This window comes from Microtus ochrogaster, unplaced genomic scaffold, assembly GCF_000317375.1.
Source record: "Microtus ochrogaster isolate Prairie Vole_2 unplaced genomic scaffold, MicOch1.0 UNK3, whole genome shotgun sequence".
Taxonomy (NCBI): domain Eukaryota; kingdom Metazoa; phylum Chordata; class Mammalia; order Rodentia; family Cricetidae; genus Microtus; species Microtus ochrogaster.
In genome coordinates this window covers 2,298,944-2,316,230 of record NW_004949101.1, presented here as the reverse complement: position 1 = coordinate 2,316,230, position 17,287 = coordinate 2,298,944, and the positions used below count along the sequence as shown (strand labels likewise).

The 17,287-nt window shown below is 42.0% G+C and overlaps 1 protein-coding gene across 1 annotated transcript in view; it reads right to left on the bottom strand.

Annotated features, from left to right (window-relative positions):
* The window catches only part of Ralgapa2 (Ral GTPase activating protein catalytic alpha subunit 2), a 265,575-nt gene that overhangs the window by 227,045 nt on the left and 21,243 nt on the right, over positions 1 to 17,287 (bottom strand). Inside the window, exons 2-3 of the mRNA XM_013353198.2 lie at positions 9,272 to 9,382; positions 3,534 to 3,586 (exon numbers count right to left, since the gene is read on the bottom strand). Of these exons, the coding sequence (XP_013208652.1) occupies positions 3,534 to 3,586; positions 9,272 to 9,382 (164 nt within the window). The remainder of the gene's footprint in view (positions 1 to 3,533; positions 3,587 to 9,271; positions 9,383 to 17,287) is intronic.

The following is a 17,287-nucleotide window of genomic DNA, read 5'->3' as shown; positions in this document are numbered from 1 at the left end:
AAAATCTATTTCAGAAGGAAAGGATTAAACAGAATGTTCCTTATAAAACAGGTTCTAGTCAATGTAAGGTGGCAATTAAATTCATGTTTTGAGGTCCTACATCTCTATTAAAAACGACCAACCGTGATAGAATAAAAATTTAGTCATAACCACAATAACAATAAAATGATGTGGGATTCCTCTCTGTATGCTGTGAATGTGTTTTGTTAATGAATAAAGCTGCTTTGGTCCTATAGCAGGATAGAGTAGAGTTAGGCAGGAAAACTAAGCTGAATGCTGGGAGAAAAAAAGGCAGAGACGCCATGTAGCTGTCAAAGGAGAAAGACGCAAGCTGCCAGTCAGAACCTTGGTAAACCACGAACCTCGTGGTAAATCATAAAATAATGGAAATGGGTTAATTTAAGAAATAAGAACTAGCTAGCAATACACTTAAGCTATCTATTAGCCAAAAAGTGTTGTAATTAATACAGTTTCTGTGTGATTATCTCGGGACTGGGCAGCCAGGAATGAATAAGTAGTCTCTGCCAACAATAAAACAAATATTAAAAAAGGATGAGAATAATCTCCATGAATCAACAGGAACAGAAATCCTAAGTGATATTGCACATATCACTTAGCCAGGTCATCTTCCAGAGGGACATGTGCTCCCACTGGAGGTAAAGGCAAACAGATTTCATCTCTGTACAATCATCCACAGCCTGGAACTTATGACCTGAGCTACCAACCTTAGTTGTTCATCACTAACTTCACCAGACACTGTACTGTCCAACAGATGACAACACTGTAAAACCACTGCTTCCATTGCCAAAGCTGCCCCAGCACTTGGCCCTTACCAAGGCAAGGTGTAGCTCTCTCACAGTCCTCCTCCATAATAACTTTATTACTTCTCGACTTTCTTCCAACCCTTTTCTTATTTATAGAATAGTCCTGCACAGGATCACTTCTATAATTTAACATATCAATAACTCTACCTCTTCTAAAGGGAGCCTTTCTCAATTATTTACATGTTGGTTGAGTATTCATCTCAGAGCCCTCATAAACCACTTCTAATGTAGAAAGCAGCAATGAAGTCGCTTAGTGCCCAGAATGAAACACACAAATTACTTATAAAGCTAGAGCAGAGCATACAACATAAACAAAAGAAATACAAGTGCATCATTCACCCATATTTTATATGCAAAGTGAAGGTTTTATGAAGCTTTGAATAATATATATTTGTTCTTCTATATAAGGAACTAATTCTCTGTAAATAGTAATGTATCACTAATAGCTTCCTCCCTAGTGAGGAATTTCTGGACAGGAAAGAAGGCATCAGACTTCCTTTTTGGGAGGATTAGGACTCAGAACTCTGAAGGCTTCCTACCTTTGGAACAACTAGTGTCAAAAGGAACAACAACAAATATAACTTTCAAAGCAGTGCACGGTTTTGAGGACTCTGGGAAACTATAAACAAACAAAAATAGCAGAAGAGACAGAAGCAAGAAAAGAAAAGGAAAAGGGGTAGCAGAAAGACCTGTGATCTACAAGCAAAGAAGAATGCAGAAGCCAAAGAGCAAAATTCTCATGCCAACACTGTACTGGACAGATGTCGGGTCCTTCTAGTCCCTGAGCCCTACCCTCAGAAGTTTTGGATATTCAACCTGAGATCCCATTAGTAACCCTCAAAGGAATATAAAAGAATTCTAATTGAAACTACTCCCAAATTCCTGTCAAAAGCAGAAACAAATCCATCTAGAGAAAGAAAGGCTTAACAGAAATTAAATCTGTGTGATTCATATTGAGTTTATAACAGAAGCAAAAAGGAAAAAAAAAGATGAAGAAAAAGAAGCCACTGTGTTGGGAAAGATAACCAACAGATTTAAACTACTAAGTACTTTGGATATTAGAATTACCTCTAACCAATAAGCTATCTGCAACTGATATCTGCAAAAAGAGGAAAAATGAATTTGCTGGCCTCAAACGCAGAGATCCACCTGCCTCTGCCTCCTGAGTGCTGAGATTAAAGGCGTGCACCACCACTGCCCAGCTTCAGTTTATCTTCTTAGATCAAACTATGCACATATTGCTTCAAACTATGAATAATTAACATTGAGAACTTATAATCCAGGGCTCCACTATGTAGTTCGGTCTATAAAAGCGCTTGAGTTTGCTCCTAGAACCCACTTGGTGAAAGGCTAGAACTCCCACCCCCAAGAGCTGCCCTCTGACCTGCATACACGTACTGTGAAATGTACACAAACACACCAAATAAGTAATTAAATGGTTTTCTTAATTTATAATTTATTCATTTATAAGCCAGGCACAGTGTCACAGCCTTTAATTTTAGCTGAGGCAGGTGGATCTCTGTGAGTTCAAGGCCAGCCTGGTCTACACAAAGAGTTCTAGGACAGCAGGGGCTATGTAGAGAGACCCTGTCTCAAAAAAAAAAAAAAGAATTAAAAAGAAAGAACTTGTAATTCATAAGAACTTGTAATTCATTTCTAAGTCTAGTTCTTCTGGTGTTCATAATCTAGCACCTGCCTAGTACACTGAGCAAGAAGAATTTTATATTTAACACAAAAAAAAATTGCCAAAAGCTGGATGTGGTAGCACATCTCTTCAAGTTCAAGACCAGCCTGATCTACCTAGAGTTCTAAGACAGCTAAGGATACATGAAGAGATCCTGTCTCAAAAACATTCAAAAGCAAAGACATTGCCAAGAGGTTGGCAAAATGGTTCACCAGGTAAAGGCCCCTTCTATCGAGCCTGACAGCCCGAGTTCAGTCTCTGGGGCTCACATGGTGAAAGGAGAGAATTTACTGTAGCAGACATTCACATGCTTGCTGTGGAGTATGCCTGCAGCACAATTCTGCACATATACCCGAATAAAATCTAATTTAATTTAAAAACACACTGGCAAACATCGTTCCAGCTTTAAAGACTACCTATATACACAGAGACATAGAGACGCAAAAACCCCATCAGTAGTTGCTCTTCAAGAGAACCCAGGTATGATCCCAGCACACACCAGGCAGGTAACAATCATCTGTAACTCCATCCTCAGCAATCTGACACCTCTTCTAGCCTCCAAGGGCACTGAACATCTGGTGCACAGACACAAATGCAGGCAACACACCCCCATCCATACACATAAGTTTTAAAATATTACATATATGTGGAAAACTGAGTTTCTATATATCACCTGCAGTTTGGGGACACGGGACATTTATGTAAAAGTCACATGAAAGTTCATATGGAAAGGAAGACAGCAATAGCTTATTACTATTTAGAATGTGTTTACTCGTCCAACTAGTATGTTTACATCTAGTTGGTCACACAAGCGACACTTTAGTACATTTTTTAAAAGAAAAATCATGTGAACACTTTTAGCAGTATCTGTTGTAAAAGTAGGGAGAGGGCAAGGTACAGCCATTTCTATTCGTCTTCAAGTAAAATGAAGGCTCAAATAAAGTATTGCATTTTTAACAAGGATTTTGAAAGCTAAAATAATAACAATAATAAGTAGCAAAGATAATAATAGTACCAAAACTTACTTCAAAAAGAAAGAGGATGGAGTCCAGCTCCTCCCTTTGTGACTTATTATTCCCTGGAAATTAAGAAAAAAAAATGAGTCAACATGCTAACACTTAAGCTTTAGAATCTCATACATGATGCTAAAAGGCATCTCACATGCTGCAGACATGCATTAGGAACTAACTACCGGCACTCAGGGGGAGCACTGCTAGAAAGAGGGCCCCGAGTTGGTACATTGGGTCCATGTCACCCACAGCCACCTCTTACTCTCTTATAACGTCCATGTTTTCTAAAGTTTGTTTCTTAACTAGGTACTCACCAGCTCAAATTATGGGAGAAACAAGCGGTGCAAACCATGATAATATTAACAAGCACAGAGCATGACATGTATAGACAAGAATCTGTCTCCTTCATTACACAGTTTCACACTTCATTTTTCTTTTTTTGAGATAGGGTCTCATTGTTGCTCAGGTTGGCCTCCAACCTTATGTGTACTAAGGATGACCTTGAAATTTTGATTCTCCTGCCTCTACTTCCCAAGTACGAAAATTAGATTACAACAGGTGTGCTACCATACTTAGTTTTATGTGGTGCTGGAATCAAACTCAGGTAGGAAAGCACTCTATCAACTGAACTACACTCACAGCCCCACAATGCCTTTTTGATAATATTAATAAGAAATATAAAAACTGTACTATCTGCCTCTAGCAGGAATTATCATTTATTGTCTATAGTATGTCCCAAACATTGTGCTAAGCATGCAGCTTAAGTTATCTAACTTAAAATCAGCAGATAGTAAATATTTTAAGCTTTTCAGATCTCTTACAACTATCAGACTGTGTTGCCACAGGCTGTACATAAATGAAGGGAGATGACTGTATCCAATGAATCCGGTGGGGCATGGTGGTTCGCAACTGTAACACCGTTAGTGTGGGAGGTCAAGAATCAACAGCGCTCAAGGCCTGCCTAGGCTGCACAGCAAAACCCTGTCTCAACAACAAGGACAAAACAAAAGTCAAGTAAGCTATCAGCTGCAGGCTCCTGACCTAACTGACTTCTCATTTACAAATACTAAAAACTGTCTGTTTCTCAGGAATTCTGCTGGGCCCAGGGGACAAAGGAATAAACCAACCAAACAACGCTCCCTACTCTGGGGAAGATTACATTTTGACAGTAGAAGGCAAACTATAAATAAGTTAGGAAACCCATGATCAAAAGCAAATGAGGAATACTAAAACCAATATGCAATTCTGACTTGGGAAGTTGGGAAATACTTTGCTGGAAAAGCGACAACTAGGCAAAGATGTACAACGGGCAAAGAAGCAAGCTCTACAGAAATATGAGGGAGTCCCACCCCAGGCAGGGAGAGTGGACCAGACAAAGTTCCTGCAGCTGAGCACATCGGAAAACAGCCAGAAAAATCTGGAGGCTAGAGCAAAGATGGGGAAGATTTGAGCAGATGAGTTTAGAGTAGGTGCGGCAAAGGAAGGCAGATCAGATAAAGTCACTACAGTGATTTGAGAATGAAAAGCCATTGAAGACTAGAGCCACAGTGGTCGTGTGAGTTGTGGCTTCAGCTACTATTCTGAAAAGAAACTTGGGGTAGAAGAAAGCACAAGAATGGAAGTGAGGAGACCCTTCCTAAAGCTAATGCCAGTCTAGACAAGGATAATCAGTGCAGGCAAGAATTTAGGCCAATGATACATTCTGAAGACAGCCAGCATCTCCAAGGTTTTGTTCTATTCTGAAAGCCTGAAGTTACCATAAAGTGATTTCATTACTCCTAGTAAACATTTTTCTTCTATTTGGGAGGGGGTTCACTTTCTTTTTTGTACTCCAATGCAGATTGCACTAAAAGCAAGAGCTTCCAAAAATCTCCCACTGTTCCTATTGGTTATCACTGAATCTTTGGGAGAGTTTCCAAAATGGGGCACAGTCTTTTCCCTACCATAAACAGATGTCTCCTTCCCTTGAATCTGAACTACCTCACTATAGCCTTTGACCAATGTGACACTAGCAGATGTGAGGTGTTTTGGCTGATCCTGAGACTCTGAGGCCATCCTGTAAAGGAATTCAATCTGGCCCGCCTGCTGGATAATGAATCTCCACATGGAGAAGTACGGCATTCTGGTCAATTGTAAGACACGTGAGTGAGGCCATTCAAAACAGCTGACCAAGGAGCAGAAGCTAGGCTAAACCAGAAAAACTCCACAGCAGACCTAGAGAACCACACATGGAATAGTGGTTGTTTTAAGGCATCAAATTTGGGAGTGATTTTTCATACTGCACAAACTAACTAATACAGTTTTGAAATACTACAATTTTCTAAAAGAATGGATGTAAAAAAGGTGAAAAAAGAGGAGGAAAGAAGGGAAAATGAGTTATGACAAAATAAGTTGGCTTATTTTTAAATCTGATATTTTAAATTTTTTCATTGCTATTTTGTTTTTATTTGGTGTGTGTGTGTGTGTGTGTATGTGTGTGTGTGTATGTGTGTGTATGTGTGTGTATGTGTGTGTGTTGCAACAAGGTCTCACTAGGTAGCTTTGGCAAATTTCAAACTCACTGTATAGACCTTCTTGAACTCACAGAAATCCATCCTCCTACTTCCGCCTGAATGCTGGTGTTAAGGCTTGAGCTACCAAACTCAGCTAATTGCTATTTTGATTGCAAAAAAACATAACCCTTTTCTCCGCCAAACCAAAGTAAACCAAAATAGAGTAGAGCAAAACTAGCAAAATAAATACAGATCATTTCACATTTGGCATATTTACGCTTGGAGCCAAAATAAATTTTCTTAAGTTCAAGATTTATACCAGCTTAAATTGGAGATGGAAACTGAGAAACACCTTAAGAAGAGCACACGCTGGCATCCCTGGCACAGGCTACTGCGTCATCTGATGTAGGCTAGAGCCCCAAGCTCTTGGTAAGACTCTGAGTCCCCTGCTGCATACCCCAGCCCACTGAACCCTGGGTCCATAGCCCTTCTCCTATACACACACAGGGCACACTTCTGTTTGATCACAGCAATTGGGGAAGCCCTTCAGTTTTTCTTTCCTACCAACCAAAAAGTCTGTCTACATTCATCCTCTAGCTTTTCTCGTTAGACAAAAAAGCCACTCTGCCCTCATCTCTGTCTCTCTACTGTTTAATTTACCCCCACCCACTTCTCCAAACCCCACTCTGTCTGCTCTCTCTCTCCGGACTGCTTACAGGTACAGTCCGTAGCAGCCCTCCCCGTGACCAGCTAAAGCACAGTCTACACATGGCAGCTCCATGGGTGCTGTCCTCAGCTCTACATCCCACCCGTCAAGTTGACAGTTCCTCACTAAGAAATGTTCTCATGTCAGACATGAGCTCTCACTTCCTAATCCCACTGCACCTCATCTTTCTGCATCATCAGGCTTTCTGATCTTGCATGCCTTGAAATCTCTCCCCCCTGGGCTTCTGTGACAACACAATTTCCTAACACCCTTCTACTAATATATTTCTCTCCTCTTTATTTGCTGACTCCCTTTTCCTTGATATACTTTCTCCCTTGGCAACAGCAGCCTTCTGTCCCCTTCTCCCAAGCTCAGATAACCTATATTTCTGCTGCCCAGCCAATACTTATTTCTGTGTTCCACAAGTACCTCAAATACAGACTGGTCATAGCTGCCTTCATCTTCTTGCCTCCCAAATATTCATGCCTCATAAGTCAAACTGGGACCCTGAAAGGTTCTTTGACTTCTCCCTCTCCTATGTATCCAGTCTCACAAGAACTCTTTCTCTTCCCTTAATCACCACCTTGCTGTGCTAGCAGCTCTCACGTGAGTGACAGCACCAGTCAGTCCCCCAACTCACCTCTGGGCCCTATTCACTCACCACTTAAGTTGTCTCAGAGGTAAATGTCTTTTATGGGGTCTAACTAAAAGCAAAGTCCCAAATCCTTAGCCTGGAAATCAAGGCTCAAGATAGGATTTCCTACATACCTCTTTCTGTAACCAAGTTGCAAGAAAAAGAAACAAACACATTCCCCACACATGCCCTAAAGGCACGCTGCCTTGCTCAGGCTCTGTCCTCTACCGGGGATGCTGTTCTCCATTCAAACTCTTCTTTCAGCTCCACCCACCCACCTACAACCTTCAGGCTGAGTTCATCTCTATGGCTAATAGAGTGACCAATCATGCCTACATAATGAAACCTCCATTAAATCCAAGAGATTCTGGATAAGGGAGTTCCCAGATTGTGAAGAACATATCATGTACATGCAGAGTTTTCTCCAACTCCATGGCAATCCGTAATCAGGACCTTCCAGACTTCACACACAGCTTTATCGGCTCATAGCCCTCCCCCCTTTAAAATCTGTATTATTCATGTGCAACTCAGTAAATGAACAAAAATTTTGTAATAAACAGGTAAGGTGTTTCCCTTACCTGTTTGCCCAGCTCCTCTAGCAAATCAACCCACCCTGAGAAGAGAGTATTAGACTCTTAATTATGGTCAGTCTGTCACTGCACAGGCAGCAACCTAGAACCTGCAACTGGCATTAAAGGGGGCAGCTTTGTGGCACTCAGCCCTTAGCCTGCAGGATCTGAAACTACCTCCCTGCAGCCTGGCAAGACTGAATGGCATTAATGGGCACCAGCTGATGTTTGTTGGGGACTCTAGCAGCAGAGCGATATGCTGTGTTGGTGTAAAAGACTGGGAAAAACACTTCCATTTGTTTTCCCTAATTTCCCAAACAGATGACATGAAATGGAAAGGCAAAGACAGTAATGGCCCTTACTAACCAGGTGCTGTGTGCCAAGCTCTGTGCTGAAATCCTAGTGCATCTGTTAACCTGCTTCTTGCTGACAGGAGGAAACCAACACGCATAGGTCAAACAATGCTTAAGGAGAAACAGCAAGAAGGATGAGGATAGTCTGGCTTCCCAGCTACACAGTTCCTTTACCCAAATTCCCATAGCTGGTTTGCTTTCCAAAGAATATTTTACATATGGTCATAAATAGGAAAACATATACAAACAAAACTCATTGGTAATACAAAAAAATCTCTAAGGATGGAAGGTAGGGGTAAAGGAGACACCTGACTTCATTTCACATCCCCCTTAATGGAATTTGATTCTGCTGCTGGGGTTGTTTTATTGTGTCTGGCTTTTTGTAGCAAGGTCTCACTATGTAGGCTACTATGTATGAGTCTTGAACTCATGATTTTCTTGTCTCTGCCTCCATAGTTCTGGGGTTATAGCTTATGCTACCAAATTCATCTTTTTTTTAATATTTATTTATTATGTATACAATATTCTGTCTGTGTGTATGCCTGCAGGCCAGAAGAGGGCACCAGACCTCATTACAGATTGTTGTGAGCCACCATGTGGTTGCTGGGAATTGAACTAAGGACCTTTGGAAGAGCAGGCAATGCTCTTAACCGATGAGCCATCTCTCCAGCCCCCCACCAAATTCATCTTAAATCTGGATTTTTTTTTTTAACTGTCTATTGCATTATTTTTCTCCCCTGCTCTTTAAATAATTTGTCCCTTTGGAATTCATGCTTTCTGCGGGTTCCTTCTATTTTCCCTTTAGCCATCTGCTGTTCAATTAACACCTGTTTAGGGGAACACTCAAGGGAAACAAAGATGTCAACCAGCCCACCAGAGTGATGTCTCAAAGCCTGGGAAGAAAGTTTAAAAATGTAGAACTTGTGGCTCAAGACAATGTAATATCTGGAATCTCTTGTATACTCAAAAAAAAAAAAAGAGAGTTGTAGAAATGCTTACCTTTTAACTTCAAACTATTTTCCAGTGTTATAAAATTTTCATAGAAGATGAAATATATCTGAGAGTAGTTGGTCTCAAAAAACTGCTTAAGATCGCTTGCATCCACATTATCTGAAAAGAGAAGTTTGCATTTACATCATTATTAAATGTCATAAATATAGGCAGGTGTGGTGGTTCAGGTCTTTAATCCCAGCATTCAGAAGTTAGAAGGTGTATCTCAGCCAGCCTTGTCTACAAAGTGATTTCTATTTCCAGGACAGTCAGGGCTGTTAAAGAGAAACTCTGTCTCAAAAAAGGAAAGAAAGAAATGAAGGAAGGAAGGAAGGAAGGAAGGAAGGAAGGAAGGAAGGAAGGAAGGAAGGAAAAAATAGAACAAAAAATAAAAAATATTCACAAAAATTTTCAGAAATGAAAAAAATAAATAAAGCTAATCTTGTTCCCTTATGAGAAAAAACAATACTGTATTCTCGTTTGTTTATTCACCTAAGGGAGGTCAGAACTGCACGGGGGTACCACTCACCACACCAATGTGCAGGAAACTGTGAGGGCCATGAAAGACTGTCAGGACTGCTGGGAGACAACACTCACAGACCAGGTGAAAGGCTGGAGAAGGTGGGTTGGTCTGTTGAGTTTCTTTGGGGAGAAGAAGACATGGAGAGTCATAGAAGAAGCAGCTTTGACAGGGGCCTCAAAGAGGGAACAGTCTGTGGACTTTTGGAGGTCACTGGTGGAGGTCTCACGCAGACCAACCTCCCTTCCCTCTCCACCACCACAGTGCTCCAGGCACTATGACCAAACACATCCTCCCAACACATCCCTGAGGTCACATGCGTGTCCCCTTCCTTCCTTCCCTCGCCTGGGTGCCCTGCCTTCACTCCCCCCTGATAGTGTGAATCACGCATTCCTGCTGTGATGGGGACTACCTGCCAGAGAGGTGGGTGGTACAGTTACCATTCCCACGGAGGGGTTCCTTCTTCCCAGAGGCCTGCTCAACCCAGGCAAAAACCTCAGCTGGGGAGGTTATCCACTTTCAACAAACCTTTGTCCATTTTCCTAAGATGGCAACATTGTTTGTGCCATTTACAAGATCCTGATTACTGGAGTGAATGCTGTAGAATTATACATATAAGGGAAATTAGAAACAGTCTCAAAATTCTAAAATTATTCAAGAAAAGAAACGGATGGGGCTACTCAATCTGCACAGAATAATATTCCCTGGGTTTGCAGACCTGACTAATACTGTAACTCCATGAGGCACGCTCTCTGCAGTGCCCAAGTCATAGAGCTAACAGCATGGGATCTACAGAACTGACTTCCTCTGGTTACCATAGAAGGCCCTTTTGTGTAAATTTTTTTACAAGTTCTTCAGAATAATGCATCTAAAATCTTTATAAACTCACATGAGTTTTCAATTCCATATTATTTTTACGGCCCAAATTAAAGCACCACCACACAGTAGACTCCTAGTAGCTGACAAACTGACCTTGGTGAAAAAGGCCCAGGACGAAAGTAGTGCCAGCCCACCAGGGAACACCTTCGCTCTCTTATCTATGGATTTGCTCCTAGGTTGCTTATTGGTTTATTTAGAGACAAGGTCTTCAACCCAAACTGGCCTCCAACTTTTTATTTAGCGGAGGATGACCTTGAACTTCTAATCCTCCTGCCTGCCTCCACTTCTCCAGTACCGCGGCTGGCTTTGTGTGGTACTAGGGATTAAATTCAGAGCTTCACACGTACTAAGCAAGCACTTTAGCAACCAATGACTACTGTCATTCTTAGGAGCAACATAGGCTTTCTAGGAATCCTTGACAGTCTTATTCAGGATCTGCCTGTTGCAACATGACATCTATGTTCTGTTGATCTCAGGATTTCCTGTTTTGTAGGTATACAAGTGGTAGTCATTATTTTAGCACTGATTGTTGTAGGGTGTTTCTTTTATTCAACTGCTTTATGAAAATATCAGGGTTTAGTGACGTATGGGTGAGGCTAGGTTCTGTGAGGACAGGGACTGTATCTAACAGAGAAGACCTGATTCGCTCAGGAATCCAGATGCCCCGAGGAATGAAGCAGCAGGACGCGTCCCAGAACAGGGGAAGAACAGGGTGGAAGTCCTACAGTGGAGGTGCAGACGGACTGCCAGGAAGGACTGTGTATGTTTTAACTGCAGCTCAAACCACTGGCAAGCCTGGCACTAAATGCCCTTTCTGCCAGAGCATTAAGAACAGTGGCCCAGTCACCTCTCACTGTCAGCTAAACCACACCACCCACCGCCAGCCTGTCTGCACCCCCACTGCACATGACTGTCCCCCTCAAGCCCTCCACTCTACCCTCTGGGATATCTTTACACTCCTCAAAGTTTCCAAACTTTTTTCCACTTTGATCCCCTAGGGATACTAGCGTGACTCCCAGATCATCCATCCTATAACTAGCTTGGCCTCATCCTTCAGAAATGGGATCGCTCATTAATATCTCAAAGAAATCCACAAATGTCCCAAGTGTCACTTTATACTTTTCATCCAATCTCTTGCCTTCTTCCTTGCAGTTAAAGAGCTTCAGGCTCAGGAAGCCACAGGGAAACAAAGCATTCCCTTAGCAGGGAGGTACAGGTACGGAAGCATCAGTACAGCCCAGGCAGGTTACTGGCTGATCAGCAAATCTCCCACCCGATCCCTTGGCCCCTGGTCCCTCCAAGACATTCAAAATACCAGCAACCAGAACAAAAACAGGCCTCAAGAACTAAAGGGCTTCCATATAGACCACAATGCTTTCCTGAAGCCAAAGGCCAGGTAGCAGTCACCTTCTTCCTTAATCACCCAGAGTCTTTCTAATTGATAAGAGCTTAAAGCTCTCTTTGGCAAGACAAGTAGACACCTTCAAGGTCATCCAGGACACAGTGAGCCAAGCATAGCACTACTACAGGCATAGTGTTACTACACACTCAGTTTATTTACACCAGCTCAGGACTCCTCATTGTCTTGGGAGTCCTCATCAAAGACAGCACTAAAATGAGCCAAAATTCCAACTTACTCTGCTACATCTGTATCATTTGACACCTTCACAAGAACAGAAACTGCATGCAGGCAGGAATTCCACCTGCATGGTTCACTGCTGCCCCTTTTGCCTCAGGAAATGACCTGGACTACCCATTTGTTAAGTGAATGGACGAAGTCTGATTAACAGATGTTTTACACATCTAATCCAAGATCCAGAGAATACAGAGTAAAGATAGGTCTTACAAAAAGCATGGAATTTAGCACCCTGAAAAAAAAAAGGATTAAAAGAAAATGATTTTAGCAAAACAAATTTTAAGAAGAGATATAAAGGATGGGTTTGCTGGTGGGGGGACCCCTATAACCACAAACTTTCTTTAGACAGGCTTTTTTGAGAAATTCATTCACTTATTGTGCCCTATCACTGCCAACCAGCACTCTTAAGTCAAGTGCTCAGAAATTCAAAGAGAGTAAGAGTCAAAGCCAACAGAACGAACAGGTGAACATAACCAACAACAGCCAGAAGTAGACAACCCCACACAGGCAAGTTTGAGATATTAATACTGCATATAGTTACGGTCTGCTTTTCATGTTACATGAGATTATCATGAGTTATTCTACTCTACCCTCATTACAACTCTGTGAAGGAGATGGAGGAGTGTGGTGATCACCTTTAAATGATCTCCTTTGACCTGTCCAAAACAACAAGAAAGTTAGGAAGTTCGGGCCTGGGTGGAATTCCTACCTGAGTTTATGACTTCAAATCAAAGCTAGAAGGCAGGTCAGGAATTTAGAGGAAATAAATGATCCTTGAAGATGTGCAGAAAAACCACAGGAAAAAGGACAAGAAGTGCTCAAAGTGAGCAGGCAGAGCAGAGTGAGCAATGGTCAGCAAGAATGGGGAGCAGCATGACAGTTCACAGCTTCAGGGACAGGTGAGGACAGAGCCAGGTCGGAGGCCTCACTCCGCTCATCCTGTGTCTGATGAGGAAGCTAGAAGCTGTCTTATTACCATCAGACAACTCTGCCAATTACGTCCAAAAAACCACAGGGAAGCGAATGTCAGACATCCATTCCTACAGAGCTTGAGGTCAGTTCTAAATTTTTTAAGTAACCATTAATTACTTCTTCACCATCAGCAGCCGGTAAACTGCATTACTTTCCCATTTTCTCTCAAAGATAATCTGTACAGCACATCAAACTTTGCACTCCTTGTACTGACAGCCTTTTCTCCACTTCCAGCTGGAAGTCGACAGCAAAGACTAACGGCAAAACCTTTGGAGCAGACTATGTCTGGCTACAAGCGCTACAGGGTCTGAGACAAATGAGATAAATTGCTCCTCAATTTCATCTGAAAAACAGGACAAACAGTGATCCCTAATCTGCAGGGCTACCTACGGTGAAGAGAAAATAAGCATATGCAGAATGCTTGTAGAATGTCAGTTGGCATCATATAAATGTTACCTGTTTTTTATAATTACTTCGCTCCTGGCAAAGCTCTCTCACCAGGAAGAAAATAACACAACCTCACCTATGTATGAAGCCATCAATATCAATGACTCAGAAATTCATATACTTAACAAGACCATCCCATATTAAATAGTACTTAATCCCAACACAACAGTAAATACTGCCAACAAGCATACCCATGAAGTCAGGCCAATTCTCCCTCCATCTCCTTCTACACATGATCCTTTTCAATGGCAATTCTATCGCTCTTTAGTTAGAAGGGTCAAACATAGCTTCATGAGAACTTGCTTCAGCAGATCCCTATAGAACCAACTGAAGGGGAGTCTGTAGCCCACTCAGGAGTCCTAGCTGACTCAAAAGAAGAGAAGAAAGCTCAAGCCCAGATCCTCTATGACAGAGAACCTTCAGACCTCCTTTACCCACATCCTAGAGCGAAGAGCCACCTGGTTCCGGACATGCATTTGTGTACATTTTCTATTTAGTCCAATCACCTGAATAAGTTACTGAAGGCCAGATGATCAAAATCATAGGCTTGTGACAGTGAAAAAGGGCAAGTGAAGAATTCAAGGTGATTTACCAAAACAATCATTTGGAAACACTTGGTAAGAACAAGGAAACTAGAGGTTTGGAAGGGGAGCAAGTGCTTGCCGAGCAATCCTAAGAACTGAGTTCAGATCCCCAGCATCTATGTGAAAGCCAGATGCGGCACACACCTATAATCCTAGCACTTTTGGGTGGAGTTAGTCAGATCTGGGGGCTTGCTGGCTAGCCAGCCTAGCTGCAACAGTAAGCTTCAGTGGAAGTGAGTGAGCCTTGTCTCAAGAAAATGAACAACAGGAAAAGACATCAAATGTCAACCTCTGGGCACGCACAGAGGGGGTATCTACACACAGGTCCACATACAAATACATCACATGCACAGAGAGAGAGAGAGAGTGAGAAAGGGTGGGGGAGATGGAGAACAGGGAAAATAATGTACAATAAACTAGGGAGACACAAGGCTAAAATTTTGTCAGAAATGTATGTCACTAGTTTTAAGCCTAGTACGATTAGTTTTATTGGCCAATATTAGCCTTAGAGGCTGATATGATTTAAGTAATTGCTGAGGTAGGTACCCTCTTTTCTTCATTATGTAAAGATGTCATGTACTATTTGTTCCCCTAGACACACCTATAAATTGTGCCCACTCACAGTGACTCCAGGCTGGTCTCCTGGCCTGCTTCAGCAGTACTGGCTGGGAAAGTCTGAGGTAGTCAGTGATTGAAGAGAACTGAGAAAACACAGGAGCACATTTGGACCCAACCCAAGAGGCTAGAGCCAAACCCAGACAATCTGCAGTCAGAAGCAGAACCGCCCTAGGCAGTACAGACCCAACATCAGGAGAGTGAAAAATAGATGCTTGTTAAGGTTAGGCTCCTGGGAGCTGCTGAGGTCAGAACGGGTTGTTTTGAAACACTGTGGAAACAGTAGTGCAGAAGAAGAAAGTGGGTGCAAACAACCTCACTGATGGGAGGGCCAGCGAGTGAGCGAACTACAGCAGATGCCCCAAAGACAACACACTGTCACCTAAGTTAAAAAAAAAAAAAAAGAGTAGGGAAAATGCAGTCAAATAGCACAGCCTGCACCTTGACACAAACTTTCTATCAACAATGACCCTCCTAGCCTGACTCAGGAAAGGACTCCACGTGACATCAAGTGGTTCATCTGAGCACCTCCAGTGAGCGCAGTCAAGTGCTGTAAAATGCTGTCGCAGGTAAACAACAGGAGCTTATCTAGGAGAGGAAGCCAAGTGTACCAGGAAGCTCTCCAGACTCAGCAGCTTTACCGTCCAAGAAGAAGGCGTCCAAGGAATGACTGCATTTCCACAGCCAATCAACAAACACATTTAAGTTGTTATCATTATTATAAAAGAAACCCATTTCTGAAAACTGACTTTATATATATGAAGACTCTTAAAATGTTACCTATACAGTATTCAAGAAGATGAGGCAAGAGGACTGCCACAGTTTAAGGCCAGTCTGAAATACACAGCGAATTCCAGTCTAGGATACAAACTGAGACTTTGTATCAGAAAGCCAAGAATATAAGCTAAAGAGTATATGTTTCCTGTACTGCCTATGCACAAACACAAAACCCTTATGTGGGTGGAAATACAAATTTATGCAATGGAAAGCAAGTCAGATTTCAACTCTGAACCTAGAGTGATCAAGGCCTAAAACCAATGTGGCTGAGGCTCTGGTGGGAGTACCCCATACAGGAGGGACTGAGAGAAGGTGGCATAGCCCTTTATCTTAGCTCTGTTTATCTCCCGAGGTCTGTTCGCAGGAAGGGACTCCAGCCTGGCTCCCCACCTTCTGGTTTCATGTGTCCATCCTGCTCCAGAGTTTAGTCTCATGGCACCTAAAGGATAGGCATTAAATAAATTCTCACTGAATAGATTATTAGTCAGCAGAACTTAGATATTCAGAGGGACTTGATAATTTAATCCCCTTCTATGGATGAGACAAAAACATTACTGATGGCCACAGCGAACAAGAAAGTGATTTATTTTTAAAAATCAGAGCAAAACTTCTTACGACAGTGATCCAAAAGATTCCTAACTACGAAGAAAGATGAGGGCTTCTATCCTAAATACAAAATAAGTCCACAGCCACACCATCCCAAACATGCTCAATCTCATCTAAACACAAAATAAATAAAACAGGACAACAAGCAATGATACCTACTCTACAGCTATTAATTTCTATTAATTTTTAAAATTAACTTCTACTAATTTTCAAAATAATGGCACCATAAGCATATATGTGTCCATCCCTTAAACTATTGTCAATACTCATTTTATAAAATTAGCTCATATCTATACACCATCCTTTATTTAAGTCTGCTATATTAGAAAGATAGCAGACTTAAAAAGATGTTCAACAGGAAAGCGTCTAAGCTTGCTACTACAGGATTTTTAAACGAACTGATAGCAATTCTCTTGTACTTTTAATAAGTAAATTGCTTAACAATTAGGATGATGAACTATCACCACTTATTTACTGAAAGACATTTATACCTGCTGCATGCAACAGTCACGAGTGCAGGTCAGAGGTTAGCCTCAACTGTCAGCCCTTGCCTTCCAATTTGTTTGAGACAGGATATCTTGGATGTTCACTGATGCCTTCCCCAGGAGAGTTGGCCTGTAAGCTTCCTAGGACTGTCTTCTCTCTGCCTCCAATCTCACCTTAAGAGGTCTGGAATTATACATAAACACTACACCCAACTTTATGTGAGCTCTACAGACCCCTCACAAATTGCACAGCAAACACTTTAACCCTAGAACCACACCCACAATCTTGGCACAAATATGAGTTAATGCAACCAAAATCTCACTTTTAAAAAATTAAAATATGCACCAGGAGTGGTTCACATGCTTTTGATCCCAACACACAGGAGGAGGCAGAGGCAGGTGGATCTCTGTGAATTTGAGGCCAGCCTGGTCTACAGAGCAAGTTCCAGGCCAGTCAAGGCTGCAGAGTGGGACCCTGTTCCAAAAATAAAACAAAGTGCCTCC